This window comes from Carassius gibelio, chromosome B3 (assembly GCF_023724105.1).
Source record: "Carassius gibelio isolate Cgi1373 ecotype wild population from Czech Republic chromosome B3, carGib1.2-hapl.c, whole genome shotgun sequence".
In the NCBI taxonomy this organism is placed as follows: Eukaryota; Metazoa; Chordata; class Actinopteri; order Cypriniformes; family Cyprinidae; genus Carassius; species Carassius gibelio.
In genome coordinates this window covers 38,806,706-38,822,061 of record NC_068398.1, presented here as the reverse complement: position 1 = coordinate 38,822,061, position 15,356 = coordinate 38,806,706, and the positions used below count along the sequence as shown (strand labels likewise).

General features: G+C 37.2%; 2 protein-coding genes and 1 pseudogene across 3 annotated transcripts; 1 reads left to right on the top strand and 2 right to left on the bottom strand.

The window, feature by feature from the left end:
• The window catches only part of LOC127953451 (zinc finger protein 271-like), a 320,721-nt pseudogene that overhangs the window by 271,287 nt on the left and 34,078 nt on the right, over positions 1-15,356 (bottom strand).
• Positions 3,673-6,389, top strand: LOC127953415 (uncharacterized). 2 transcript variants are annotated; one of them, XM_052552661.1, is made up of 4 exons: positions 3,673-3,910; positions 4,436-4,630; positions 4,920-4,999; positions 5,420-6,389. In XM_052552661.1, the coding sequence occupies exons 2-4, from the start codon at positions 4,598-4,600 to the stop codon at positions 6,387-6,389; spliced, it is 1,083 nt and encodes a 360-aa protein (XP_052408621.1). In that variant the 5' UTR covers positions 3,673-3,910; positions 4,436-4,597. The 2 variants fall into 2 exon arrangements, with proteins under 2 accessions (XP_052408621.1, XP_052408620.1); XM_052552660.1 differs by having other exon boundaries at positions 3,673-4,630.
• Positions 6,450-8,947, bottom strand: LOC127953393 (uncharacterized). The gene is made up of 3 exons (XM_052552629.1): positions 8,156-8,947; positions 7,518-7,647; positions 6,450-7,423 (listed from the first exon to the last, which is right to left on the bottom strand). The coding sequence occupies exons 1-3, from the start codon at positions 8,737-8,739 to the stop codon at positions 6,668-6,670; spliced, it is 1,470 nt and encodes a 489-aa protein (XP_052408589.1). The 5' UTR covers positions 8,740-8,947; the 3' UTR covers positions 6,450-6,667.

Here is a 15,356-nt window from a genome sequence, read left to right as displayed (position 1 = left end):
ATGTCTGTAGATGGCCATCCAATGTGTGTGTATGGGGACCCAGCATACCCACTGCGTGTGCATCTGCAAGCCCCATTTCGACATGTTCATCTCACCCCTCAAATGATGGAATACAACAAACGAATGAGTGAAGTCAGAGTGTCTGTGGAGTGGTTGTTTGGGGACATAGCAAACTACTTCAAGTTCATGGACTTCAAAAAGAATTTAAAAATTGGTTTGAGTAGTGTTGGAAAATTGTATGTTGTATCTGCTTTGTTAAGAAATGCACTAACTTGTCTGTACGGTAATCAGACATCACAGTTTTTTAACTTGGATCCTCCACACATTCGTGACTATTTTTCATGAGGTAACACATACATACAAAACTACACTGCTATGTAGGCCTATGTATATGTATATATAAAATAAATAAATTTAAAAATAAAGATAAATAAATATAACATAGTATACAAACACACAATATAAAACCAGAATTGTATTTAAAAAGAATGAGACATTTTCTAATAACACATTTTTTATTTTATTATTAACAAAAATATAGTATACATAGTTAGTTTACACAAATACACAATACACATAAAGTAAAATAATAAAGTATAGGCTACATGTTATTAAAAATATGCTATTTTATGTTAACAGATTTTATATTTTATTATTAATAGAAGGATTTATACATTGAAATGTTTTATGAATGAAATCACAAATAAATGTTTTTAAATTGCAAAAGAATAATCATTTCTTTGACATATTTTCAATGAGGCTAAGTAATGCTTACCCTTGCTGTTGCTGTTGCTGAAGTAGCATAGTCTGCATTACCTGCATTTGCTGTTGCTGTTGTTGCATTAGTTGCATCATGTCACTCATCTGCTTTTGTGTTTGTTGTGCTTCTTTTGCTTGCTCTTCAACCTGTATTTTTTTCAATTCCAATTCCTTTTCTCATAGAACCCTCTCAGTCTGGCTTCTCTCCCTCAAAAACTCAATGGTTTCATTCCCGCTCCTTCTCCTACGTTTGTTGTTTGTCCAGTCCTCTCCCTCTCCACTAAGCCTCCCGTTGGTCTGGCTAACCCTCTCCATGGCCTTCTTCCTTGCCTCTTCTGCTTTGGCCCTGTCCGTCTCTAACTTCCTCATACTCTCATCACTCCCTTTGTTTTCCTCAGCTGCTCTTTCTTTCTCTGTTATTTCTTCAATTAGTTCATCAAGTTCTGTTTTTCTGCAGATGTTCCACTGCTCTTCTCGTCTTTATTGTTTCTGGCCTTGTATTTCGTCTGAATCAAGTTGAATCTCTCCCTCACTGACCTCTGCATAACTCTGAATTTGGGTTCTTGAGAGCAATTCAGTGTGTCTGCTATACTTGACCAGGCCTTGCCCTTGTCAACACTGCCCTTTTTGTACCTGTATGGTTCTGTGAGCAGGATTTCTCTACAGAGAAGCACATCGTGTTGCTCTTTCCACTCCATAGGGACTCTAATCAACAAGAAACATGAAGTAAATATAGCTAATTTTTGAAAGTAAGTATAATTAACAGTCTTGATAGATAACTAATAAAAATAACTAATACATCTATTACATCTACTAATAATCTATTTCTAATCTGTTAATCTACTTTACCCAATTAAAAATATTTTAATAGCATAGTAATACATTTAACATGGATTTTGAGAAGGATAAATGCAATACTTACATTGTTCGCTTCACATCATCTCTAATCTCAATGCAGCCTGAGGTATTGTTGCTAACAACAGACATATCTTTATACAAACGGAAAAAATCTTTAAAATTAGCTTAAGTTTAAAACATTTTAACACATATTATATAAAACACAAGTGGTACAATCATAAACTGATGCAAATTACAGTGTCATATGCCATAAAAAATAACGTTTATTTACCTAATCTCTCACATTGTAGCGACTCCGGCAAATCAGCTGTTCTCCCGTAGTAGACCGTTAAAGTAGAACGTCACAAAGTAGCAGTTAAATTCGCGCATGCGCAATACAACGCCAGAATGGCGTTGCCGTTCCACCAGAGGCTGTTGCTTAAAGTCCCTATTATATGGTCACACAACAACGTTAAAATATGACAAATTAATGAACGCAAAGATGTATTAAATCTACATCTAATTCATGAAAATATTAAATAATAATATAAAAAGTATTAAACGTATTTGTTAGATAATAACACTAACATGCTAGCCAATTAATTAGGTCCTCTCTGCTAATTTTGTAGGATTTGATATTTGTTAGGCTATTTCAAAATAAAAACTATGGCTTTTACTCTACAGATCTAAAATCCTTGACGTGTCCATAAATCCCTTATTAACAAATAGACATATAAAACAATACAATGTCATAGATCAAGGCAACGTGAAAATAAGCGATGCATAAGTGATGCAGTTACATTTTTCACCACATTTACATGGGAAAATTGTGGAGCTCTGACACTGTCTCATAGCACCCGCGTCGAAGTCCTGCGTTAAATTTCAATTTATCAAGCGCACTTTACAACTTAATATAGTCTAAAAATACTTACTAACATTGCTGCAGAATGGTGAACACATTTACCATTTATTATTTTCTATATAAATGTCCAATATAAATGTCTATATAGCCTACTGTACATTTCTATACAAATATTAAAAATGAATATTTTGGTGAGGTACTGCCACACCCGCGGCTGTCTGTATTCAGAAGGGAGAGCTGCAGCCCAATTCAACTGTGAGCCACTGCTGCTGGTGCATCGTCCATTTTTTTCCTGTCAACAGTGTAAACAACTTAAAATACTCAATTTTTGGTCATAAGAATAATACATTATTTAAAGCTTTTATTTGTGTAAACTGACAATATCAAGAAAACTTTAGCTAAATAAACCACCACAAAAAGGATTGTTTTAAATCTGCTATGAATATGAAGTTTGAAGATTGTTGTATTGTACTGTATCTTCTATAAAGATTAATATTACATTTCGTTAATTTAAAAAGCACTTTAATGTTGTATAAATAAATAATAAACTTTTGTTCTGTTAGATGTGTTTTGGCTAGTTTTTGTATGTTGTATAATTATAATATAGATCTAGGTAATTAAAAAAATAATTATATATATATATATATATATATATATATATATATATATTACATTTACATATATATATTTACATTTATTCATTTAGCAGATGCTTTTATCCAAAGCGACTTAAAGATGAAGACAGTGGAAGCAAACAAAAACAACAAAAAGAGCAATGATATATAAGTGCTATAACAAGTCTCAGTTAGGTTAACACAGTACATGTAGCATGGGATTTTAAATATTATAATAAATAAAAAGAAAACAGATAGAATAAAAAAAGAATAGAGCAAGCTGGAAATATTACCTATTGGGTTTATTTGCACTTCAACATTTTTAAATAAATTCTAAAAATAATACTAAATTACAGTTATTATAATATGAATTCTTTATTAGTAAATAATACTAAATTATATATATATTTTTTTATTAATACTCATTTAATTTAGGTATATATTTCAATTCTAATATATTATTTCTTGATAACAGACGCTGATAAGTATAAATTACAAATTTAATTAAATTAAAATTAAATTTTAAATTAAATAAAATTGTATGCATTTAGCAGACACTTTTATCCAAAGCGATTTACAGTGCATTTAGGCTATCAATAGACTCTATGCATGATTACTTCCGCATTTTGTCTCAGTCCGCTCATCTACATCCGGTGCTGCGCCTGTGTGAAGAATTCTGTGGAGACGATGGCAAATTACACTCGGTGTTTACAAGAGCTTCCCGCGATTACGGTGAATGACGTTAATCGTATTGTGAGGCAGTCAGCTGTCACACCCAACAGTAAGAAGGAGAAGGGCTTCAAATTATATATTTCGAGCTACATCGACAACTTTGAAGGTGAGTATTCTCTCATTTCATGCTAAATCCGACTAACTTTAGCGTCTCCGTTCCTGACCTGTCATAGCGGTCTTTGTATTATTTATATATTTTGTTAAACGTAAATGTATAGTTTTACGTGTTTTCCCTTATGCCTAAAGTGCTTGTTTGTGCAGTGTACATACAAATTATGGAAAACGAATTGTTACTGACTTTTAGTAATTTCTCAGTTTCCAGTAAGGATCAGTTCACAGGAGAAGTCAGCGTGAGGGCGACATGTTTCAGGTCGATGAGGAAGTCAGAGAAGCCCCATAGATTGAGAGTAGGAGAACACAAAAGACAGCTGAACTCTAAATGAAATGCAATTTTTAAACAGAAGTTGTTTGTGGGTTCTACAGCTGTACAAAGACAGGCATAGTCAGTAAATGGGTTCATACGTGCTTCAATTTAAAGATAGTAGTAATTACAGTATATGGGTTTAGAATCTATTTACATATAACATTAATTCCTAATTCTTGTTTTTGTTTAATTTAATTATATTCACAGATTGTATTAAAGGACTCTCGTCCTGTAATACTGTCACAGAGCTGTTGTTCTTGTGTTGCTGGGACAGCACTGTGCAACCACATTGTTGCATTACTCTACCAAGCAGCCCACTACTCACAGCTTGGCATCAGTGCAGTTCCTCCAGTTCACAGCTGTACTGAAATGGAGCAGAGCTGGCACAAACCCAGAACAATGGTAATTTAAATTGAATTTGCATATACAAATTATATAAAAACTGAACTACTGGAAATGCAATACATTAATAAATGCACTGAGCATTAAGTTGATTTTTTTTATTAGCTTTGTAGGTACTACTATGGAGGTAACATAAACACTGCTTTTTAGGAAACATACTTTTTCTACATAACTAGTCACTAACAGCATTTCTGTGGACAGTGATTATTTAGAAATCCTGTAATCTAGTATTACAAATTTTGTTGTAATAATGATTTTATTAATTTTATGGCCCCTGTGTGTTTTCTAGGGAATCAAGCCTGGTCCTGTCAACAGAATGCTGGTTCTGTCTGCAAGACCTAAAGAGAGGAAGCTTGCTGAGGGGTTAAGGTACAACACAAAAATTCTTCAATGTAGTATTTTACTTATTTTTTTTTTTATTTTTTTTACACGTTTACATTTCAAAAAGTGTAAACAATAATTAAACCATTGGACGCAAATTGATTTTTGTTGAAATCTTTTACTATTACAGCAACTATATTATTATATTAGAATTAAGTATTGCAGATAGGCGTAAGGAGCAATATTTGCTTAGAATTGATTTTTAACAGCATTTTAAGGGCATGTTTTTTTAATCGTATTAAAAACACTTACATCTATTCATGTCAAATTCATCAGCTCATACTAAAGAAGATTAATATAAAATGAAACATTTGAAAAATTTTAATTTAAAAAGAAAAATATGAAAGATTAGACTGATTAAAACTAAGGAAATGTATTTTTTGCTTAATACTTATTTTTTAATTTCAGGAGTACCCTTTACAAGGGTGTCACCAGTGAGCTGCCTGACCTCTCATTCCTCCAAATAGCAGAGGCATATAAGGACTTTGCCAGTGCTGTAGCCCCTTTGGTCACCACTATGGAGATGTCGAATGATGATCCTTTGGTTGATTCTGCCTTTGGCAAAGTTCAGTATGGAAGTGTGCTGTCATACCAGCAGCCAGCAGCAACAACACCCAACATTACTCACCATCAGGATGCCCCACCACCGCCACCTCTGCCACTAGTTGGTCACAGCTTTGACACATCTGTTTGCTTGTTTGTCCATAGTGAACATGGACAACTACACATGAAGTCACTGGCAGTAAGTTTGGATATGGCACATAAGATAGAGCATGCCACCAAAGAACAGAGTGCATCACTTGATTGGCACTCTGTCCGAAAGCCCCGGGTAACAGCGTCACGTTTTAGGGAGGTTTGTCATGTGCGTGGCCAGAGCTCAGCTGAACACCTGGCTGAAAGAATCTACAAGGGAACTCGCCAGACAGCAGACATGAAGAGAGGTCTTGAAATGGAATCTGCTGCAATTGAGGAATACTGTCTGCTGCGAGAAGTAAACTACCACCCTTGTGGATTCTTAATTCACCCCGATGCACATTGGCTGGGGGCCTCTCCTGATGGGATTATTTTTGACCCTAAAGAGCACCATGTTTTTGGTCTTTTAGAAATCAAATGTCCAAATGTCAAAAGTTACGTGGACTGTCCTTACCTTAAATTTAACAATGGCACACCAGAACTGAAACAACAACATGCATACTATTGGCAAGTTCAAGGACAAATGCTGATCTCAGGATTGGACTGGTGTGATTTTGTCATTTATGCACAGGATGACATGATGGTCCAGCGCATCTACAAAGACCTCAAAATGTTTCTGAACATTCGAGAGAAAGCCGACCATTTCTTTTTTTACTTTTACCTGCCAAGATGCCTACAGATGTAAACAAACAATAAAAAAAATCTGATAATCATTTAATAGTGTTTTAATATGTATCAAAGTTTTTTATATTAACACCAAATCACTGTACAGGAAATGTTTATCAAAGTTATTTATATTTACATGTTTACATTACTGCATTGCGGGCATCACTGTACAAAAGTTATTTATATTTACATGTTTACATTACTGCAATGCAAATGATCAAAGTTGTATATATTTACATGTTACTATTTGAACAAGAATAAATCCAAATTCGATCCCCAACCAATGTTATCTCATCTTTAATCCTTTGCCCATGCTTTTACTAAGGGGCCATTTTGGTAATTAACAAGGAGGCAAGCAACAGTGTACAGCTGGTTGATACTCCCTGTGATGGAAAGAGGGATGACTGTGTCGAACAGCTTGTGTTGCTTCACCCTGCGGATGAGACGCTCAACGTGGACCCTTAGCCGAGCAATGGACTGTGTCTCCCTCACTTCATCAGCTGACATCTGTTCCCGCTTCGACAGGTAAGCAGGTCTGTAAACTTTGCATGGCACACAGTCATCAACAAGAAAACCTTTGTCGACCATTATCGCCATTCCATGTTTCAACAGCGACACAATCCCAGACTGCTTAAAAAGCTCTTTGTCACTGACAGAACCTGCATACAGGGATGAAACAAAGGTGATTGCACCATGTGGTGCCATGCCGATTAATCCCTTGAAGGTGCAGTGGGACTTGTAAGTGGAGAAGACTTCACTTTGAAGCAGGAGAGAGGATGGAGTTTGGCAACGCAACTCTGTGCAGTCGATCACCACTTGTGTGTCTGGGTAGTCCTGGAACTCATTGGGAAGATGAGCCTTGACTTCCTCCTCAGACATCCAGATGCGGACAGACCCAAGAATGGTGTACAAAAAATTGGCCCAGGTTGTAATAATTCGGCTAACAGTGGACTGATGGATGTTGAATCTGTGGGCCAGATCCTGCTGTTTTAAGCCAACAGAGAGGTGGACCATGAAGAGGAAGAACTCATCAATGGGCTGCAGAGACTGACCCTGTAAAAATAACAAGATTTGCAATTTATTTACATATAATGTGTTGGCTTCCACTGAAAATGTAAAGTTAAGTTTTGTTCTTCTATTTCTTTACCCATGCACTGCCTGTTGTTCCAGCTTCACTCCTTATAGTAGTTGCTCTTGCTCTTGACACACGAATCATGTTGTGGGATGCAGGCTCAATGAGTTTCCAGAAAGCCATTAAATGGCTGTAAGTCACGAACCTAAATGAGATTTAGGACTTTTTTTTTTACATGAATATAAATCATAAAATCACAAACTAAAATGAATTACTTGAAGGAAAACACACACACACACACACACACACACATATATATATATATATGGTTACACTTTATTTTAAGGTGTCATTGTTACAGTGTAATTATACAATATTAATAGTAATATTAATTAACAACATGTACTTACTATAGTACTTAAATACTGCATAATTTACTGTTTTTACTATGGTAAGTACATGTAACGTAACGACTGTAAAATAGTGACACAAGTATGTATGTATGTATGTATGTATATATATATATATATATATATATATATATATATATATATATATATATAGACACACACATATATACACGTATACACACACACACACACATATATACATACACGTCATGCGTCATATATAGTTATATCATATAAATCACAAACTAAAATTAATTACTTAAACACACACACAAACACATATATATAGGGTTTAAATCGTACCTAGTGTAGAACCTTACATCATCGTCGGAAGCAGCAAATCGCCCCAAACAAAACCTTTGACTGACCGACAACTCCTCCACCTGTCTCCTTAGTCGGTCCACCTCTTTACGGAGATCCTCAGTTTGATCCAGTGCATGATCAACTGCCGCGGGTTCTGGAACTGAACAATAATCATGTTCCAGATGCCGGGCATCCATTGGCATAGGATCCTCATCCACTGGAGTGTAATCCTCCCTTCTTTGCCATACCCCGGTGCGCCTTGGTTCAGCAACGGAGTAGCCGTTCCACTGGAATAAGGTTGGTACAGCTCCCTTCCTCAGCAAGCGGCGCCCTTTAGGGGTCGATGGCTCGATCAAGTCTTCACTTATAAAGTGACGACTGCAGACCCTTGTATGAGAAGTGATGTTAAATCGCTCACGTCGAATGCTGTGAATCCACTTTCTGCGTATTTCTTCGTCCACAGGAAAAGTGTGGAAACTTAGTACAGAGTTGAACTTTGAGGAGGCCACACATAACGGGACACAACAATGGTCAGTCGAACTACTGTCCTCACGACGTTGATATTTAAACTTTCTGAAAGCCATTAGTAATGCTTAACTATATGATACTATAATATAATATAATATTAATATAATATAATATAATACTTAAATTATAAATCGCCGTTTTATGAATGAAAAATTATGAATGAGTTTTGCCGGTAGTACACTTCGTTGTAGAATGCGCTAAACGGAAGTAAAGACCCGGTCTGAGATTCTACCGGAAATACGTAAGCAGAGTTCGTGCATAGAGTGTATTTTTACATATCATGTGTATAACACACCGTTGCCATGAAAAACAAAGCGTTGCTATGGACGCAGGATTCTAACCTTACATAGAGACGGAAATGGCTATTTTCTTTATTATTATTTTTTTCACATTATCCTTTACATAATTTAACGTAATTATTAGTATTATAACGCAATATACAATTATATAAATATACATATGTTTTTTTATATAAAATAAAAAACGTATAACACCTAGGTCACAAATTCTAAATCTGGCAGCGGGTATATAAGCTGGGGTCTGTGACCTCACCCACTCAGTGGACATCCCAACTGGACATCCCAACTGTCAGTTTCTCTGAGGTAAATATTTTAATTAACCATTCTATTTAAATTAAAAACACAAAACAAAATGACATATAATATACGTTACATGATATAAATAATAATAATAATATGGAATTATAAGGACAGTAGCTTTTGAGCGAAATTTCCTCATGGTAAAACGGCCGTTTCCACAAGAAATTGAATAAATTGTCATAAAATTGACAGACTGTCTTTTCCAGTAATAAATGTACCACATTTACTCAGACAAACTGCTTTTCCGTCTTTTTCTTTAACTTTATACCACTCTTCAGCACTGTCATCGCTGTTATTTGTCGTTAAATACCGTTATGTTTACGTGACGTCATTTGGTCTAAAGAAGTAGCTTATCCTTTTCAGATAAGCCCACTAATTTTTTAGGGTCTTTCATGTTAACATTAGCTACTTTAAAATAAATCATGAATACCATTAATATCATTATGGTAAATTATACGTTATTTGAAAATTAACGCGCCTTCTCACAGTCTTGGCAGTGAGCGCGCGCGTGTCCCTCAACCTCCGCACGAGCGCGATGGTGCATTCATCACAGTTGGGCGCGAGACCCCATTTCACGCAAACGTGTGCACGGCAGTTTTTGTAACTTTGCACGAAAAATAAAAATAAAAATAAAAAATAGAGCCTATAAATAAGCAGAAAAAAAGCAGAAATAAGCCTTTTTGGTGAAAATAAAGGTCCATGTTTAATAGTTCATGAAAATAAATTTGTATTGGTTTTCTTTATAGCCTTCATAACAAAATCAGAACAAACTATGAATACATAAATACAAAACACACAAACAAAATAAAATTATAATAATAATAATAATTATAGAAATTACAGTTTAATGCACAACCGGGTAGGCAATTCACAATTCAGGCATTGTATCTAATATCATCTGAATCATTTGAAGTAACAGTTGTAAATAAAATTGTCGCATTTGCTTGCGTGTCAGCAATTAACCCTGCTCCATGTGCCATTGCAATACTAACATTTGTAACATTAAATTGAACAGAAAAGAGAGTTAAGATTTACATTTCAAATAAATGCTGCTTTTTTTTCTTTAATTCATCAAATAACCCTGAAAATGTGAAGAAGCACAACTGTTTTCATCACTAATAATCATAAATGTTTCATATGGTTTTAGTTTTACTTATTCACTTATTCATATTGCTAATAAAGTGTACTTTTGGATGTCAAAACTTTATTAAAATAAACTAAACAAATAAATGTAAATGTAAATATGAGAATTTTAAAAATAAGAAAATAACAGATGCATTGTGATATAGGTGACAAAATATTCTGAGAAAATAGATATGAAGTTATTTAATGAGCTTCCTCACTTAACCAGTTATCTGTGCTTCCTCAGCAATGAAGTTCCACATTTCCGAACACGAAAATGCAAGCAGCAAATAAGCGGTTCACAATATTTTCTTCAGTTAACTCCAAAATTCTCCCACATATTGGACTTGATTTTTGATGACGTATTGTCGACAACTTTACAAACTCCTCCACTAGCTATTCTTTTCTTAAACTCCTCAGCATCCATCTCGATTACTGCAAGCAGATCGCGCGCGCGGTTATGATGAATTTTTAAAGGTGGAAGTATAGGTAACGTCATAGATTCCTGGGAGGGCGTGGGGCGTGGACACAAATCAACTGATATAGATTTTAAATTATTTTATTAAAAATTATTTTATCAACTTGAAATACAGGCATATTTTTGTAGATGTGTTCCTAAAAATATGCATTACGTTTGCATGTGATTGTTTTAAACCCGTGTTTCCCCCGTGTCCGCCCCGACCTGCACCCGTATCCGGCACGGGTGGTTATTTTTCATCCGTTTGAGCAAAAACCTACAGGTACCCGAACCCGTGCAGGACTCTAAATGTAAGCTACACCATATAGGCCCATGCTTATATTTAATTAAAAAAAAACTTGCAATATTACAATAAATACAAATTATTGTAGACTATCACAAGAACCATTTATGAATTAGTTAATTCGTTTTTCCGATTACAAAATCAAGTCGTTATTTTAGTAGCATGAAAAAAACAATAGAATTATAAATTAATATCTCACTTACATTTACAGTTTTCCTCGAGTGAATTCGGTGAAATCCAGATTGTGTCTATCTCTGTCTGAGGTGAGCGGCACTGGCGTGAACGCGGAAAAAACTCCCGCGAACCAGCAGTTTTTTTTCTTCACTCTTATCTAAACTCATATGATTGGTCATTGCATCATGAGTTCATCAGATTCGTGTCTGATTGTTTATAATGCTCAATTTTGCAAGTCATGTATAGGCTAACTTACTGTAATATGGCGTAGGCTAACACTTTTAATTTATTTTCACATTTTATGTCAATAGTGATAATCGTCATATATTTATTTAGATTATTTTAACCTGCTTGTTGAATATGCATTTGTATCCATTTTGGAGGGAGCAGGGCAATTGCATCATCAGCAATATTATTTCCACATGGTGCCGTTCCCCGGTGCTGTCCGAGGCGATGGTGCTGAATCAGTTGATCAGTTCTTATTTTTTGTTCGGTGGAGCTGTGACTATTGTTCTTGTAAAAACTTTTCAGCATAGTTTGGAGCCCTGAGACTTTCACATTTATTTTGTTACCTTTTTTCTCTCTTCTAGGTGCTTTTGCCAAACAATTTCCGAAACACACAGAAAAGGAAATTGATACATGTATAGGGGAAACCCTCAAACATGCACCTCACCGTGCCAAGTTGGTCGCGACACCTGTAAGTTGTTTTATTCAATGAGAGCTCTCTCTCTCTCTCTCTCTCTCTATTCTCTATAGAATAAAACAACTTTTTTGATTTATTTACTTAGTACCGGTACTTATAAACAAAGTGGAGTTAAAAGTAATTAAAAAGTCGTTGAAGTGATTGGTAAATATAATGTTTAATTTTTTCAGGCAGCGGAAGAAGAACTTCGGGCACCTCCTGAGGATGGAGACAGTGACTGATACACACACACACACACACGCACACACGCACACAAACACACACACGCACACACACACACACACACACACACACACACACACACACACACACACACACACACACAGCATATATTTAATATAAATAATTGTTTTTGTCATTTGTTGTTCACCATTTACGCAACATAAAATGAATATAAATATGTGTTCTTTTTGTTATTACTGTTTCCTAATATTTGTGTGTGTATAATATTATATATATGGGTCAGTGACGTGTAAATATTATATATTTATATAAAATAGGTTTAAAATTATATATATGCTTTAATCTCACATCATTTGTCCTCCTCACTGTTCATAATTGTGTGAAAAATTCAAAAATAGGTAACTTTTAGACTATTAATGTGGTCAAATGTCATACGGTCAAACGGAATTCACTTCAAGTTATTTAAGACGATTGCATTTAAAATGATTTAAAATATTTAAAAATGATAAAACTTTTCATTTGGCATATTTTTTCAAGTCTTAAGATAAGCATATTAAAGTATCAGTAAGATAGACCTTTAACAAAGACACATTTTCCCTATGTCATACGGTAAAACAAAGTTTGGAAGCCATTTTGGAACTGAATATTAATGACTTAAGTCATGTGACAAATGACCAAGATGGCGGCGCGAACACATCGCGAGGCTCAGCGTCTCTCCAGTTTTTGCAATTTTGCAGTATTATTCCTGCTCATCTCGGGTCTGTTCGTACTGAACAGCTTTGCTTTAACATCATACACCCGACAGGAGCTTTTGGATATCGGTGAGGACTTTACCAGCAGTTTTATCACCAATCTTCGACTAATCCCTGAGATCGCTAGAACAACCGAGGCTTCGCACTCTACCCGGCCGAGCGGAAGTGCTCGCAGGCGGCGTCGAGATCGTAAACAAAGGCGGGGGAAGCGCGGAGGTCTAAGAGCCAAGCTAAAGCAAACACCGCTCCGGCTCTCTTTACCCAGCATTTTCCTCGCTAATGTGCGGTCACTGGTGAACAAAATGGATGAGTTACGACTCCGCATCACCCACAGTAAGAGACTTATGGACTGCAATGTCATGGTTTTCACGGAAACGTGGCTACACAGCGACGTACCCAACAATGCTATTGAGCTAGCAGGACGCTACACGCTCCGGGCAGATAGAACGGCAGATGACTCCGGCAAGACAAGAGGTGGTGGATTGTGCATTTATGTCAACAAAGCTTGGTGTACGAACACTGTCATTGTTGGGAGACACTGCTCAGCTAACCTAGAGTTTCTCATGGTTAAATGTAGACCTTTTTATCTGCCACGGGAGTTCACTTCCACCATAATAACCGCAGTCTATATTGCACCGGATGCTAATGCCAAGCTTGCTTTGAACGAACTTCATGCAGCCATTAGTAAACAACAGACTGCTCACCCAGAGGCTGCTTTTATTGTTGCGGGTGATTTTAATCACTGCAAATTAAAAACAGTACTCCCCAAATTTCACCAGCATGTTTCCTGCCACACCAGAGGAGACAAAACTTTGGATCATGTTTATACAAACATCAATGGAGCTTACATCGCGAGCCCCCTCCCCCACCTCGGACAGTCTGATCACCTTTCTTTGTTTCTCACCCCTAAGTATTCACCCCTCATCAACCGTGTGAAGCCATCAGTGAGGACCATCAAAGTGTGGCCAATTGGAGCTGACTCTTTACTTCAAGACAGGTTTCAACACACTGACTGGAGTATGTTTGCTTCACAGGCTGCCTGTGGCTCTCACACGGACATTGATATCTACACCTCCTCTGTACTGGATCACATCAACTCCACCATTGACAGTGTAACAACAGAAAAACAGATAACAACATACCCTAATCAGAAGCCATGGATGAACAAGGAGGTTCGACTTCTGCTGAAAGACCGCAACGCTGCCTTCAGGTCAGACGACGCTCAGGCCTACAGTAAATCCAGGGCTAACCTGAAAAGGGGCATCAGAAAGGCCAAGTACTGCTACAAGCTGAAGGTAGAGGAACACTTTTCCAACTCTGACCCCCGACGCATGTGGCAGGGCATCCAGATCATCAGTGACTACAAGTCAAGCAACTCCACACCAACAGTCACGGACGTCTCCTTCCTTAACGAGCTAAATGACTTTTATGCTCGCTTCAACAGTGACAGCAAGGAGATGGCCACCAAAATCTCACCCTCAGCAGACCACCAACCCCTTAAACTCACCTCCACAGATGTCCACACTGCACTGAGCCGGATCAACGCACGTAAGGCTGCTGGCCCGGATGGCATTCCTGGACGTGTGCTTAGGGCATGTGCAGAGCAGCTTGCAGGGGTCTTCACAGACATTTTCAACCTGTCCCTCACCCAAGCAACTGTGCCAACATGTTTTAAGTCCACATCCATTGTGCCAGTACCGAAACACTCCTCCCCAACGTGCCTGAATGACTATCGCCCCGTAGCACTCACACCCATCATTATGAAGTGCTTCGAGCGACTGGTCCTAGCACACCTCAAAGACTGCCTCCCACCCACACTGGACCCACACCAATTTGCCTACCGCAGAAATAGGAGTACAGAGGATGCAGTATGCACAGTGCTGCACTCTGCACTCACACACCTGGACCATAACAACACGTATGTTAGGATGTTGTTTGTTGACTTCAGTTCAGCATTTAACACCGTCATTCCCTCCAAGCTGACCACAAAACTTGGAGACCTGGACATCAACACCTCCCTCTGCAACTGGATTATGGACTTTCTGACCAACAGGCCTCAGCATGTTCGGTCAGGTCACACCCACTCCACCACCATCACACTTAATACTGGCGTACCACAGGGCTGTGTGCTGAGCCCATTCCTCTACTCCCTTTACACCCACGACTGCAAGCCTGTGCATGGATCCAACTCCATCATTAAGTTTGCAGATGACACCACGGTGATTGGCCTCATCAGGGACAACGATGAGACTGCCTACAGGGAAGAGGTACAGCACCTGGCCACATGGTGCGCTGACAATAACCTGCTCCTTAACACCAATAAAACCAAGGAGCTCATTGTGGACTTCAGGAAGAAGAAAGGAAGCACGCACGACCCCA

Excerpts from the sequence above, each read along its gene's own strand:
- LOC127953415 (XM_052552661.1), top strand. The coding sequence starts at position 4,598 with ATGGAGCAGAGCTGGCACAAACCCAGAACAATG. Across the intron at positions 4,631-4,919 it reads GGCACAAACCCAGAACAATG|GGAATCAAGCCTGGTCCTGT; the intron begins GTAATTTAAATT and ends TGTGTTTTCTAG. Across the intron at positions 5,000-5,419 it reads AAGCTTGCTGAGGGGTTAAG|GAGTACCCTTTACAAGGGTG; the intron begins GTACAACACAAA and ends TTTTAATTTCAG.
- LOC127953393 (XM_052552629.1), bottom strand. The coding sequence starts at position 8,739 with ATGGCTTTCAGAAAGTTTAAATATCAACGTCGTGAGGACAGTAGTTCG. Across the intron at positions 7,648-8,155 it reads GATGTAAGGTTCTACACTAG|GTTCGTGACTTACAGCCATT; the intron begins GTACGATTTAAA and ends AATCTCATTTAG. Across the intron at positions 7,424-7,517 it reads GAACAACAGGCAGTGCATGG|GGTCAGTCTCTGCAGCCCAT; the intron begins GTAAAGAAATAG and ends TTATTTTTACAG.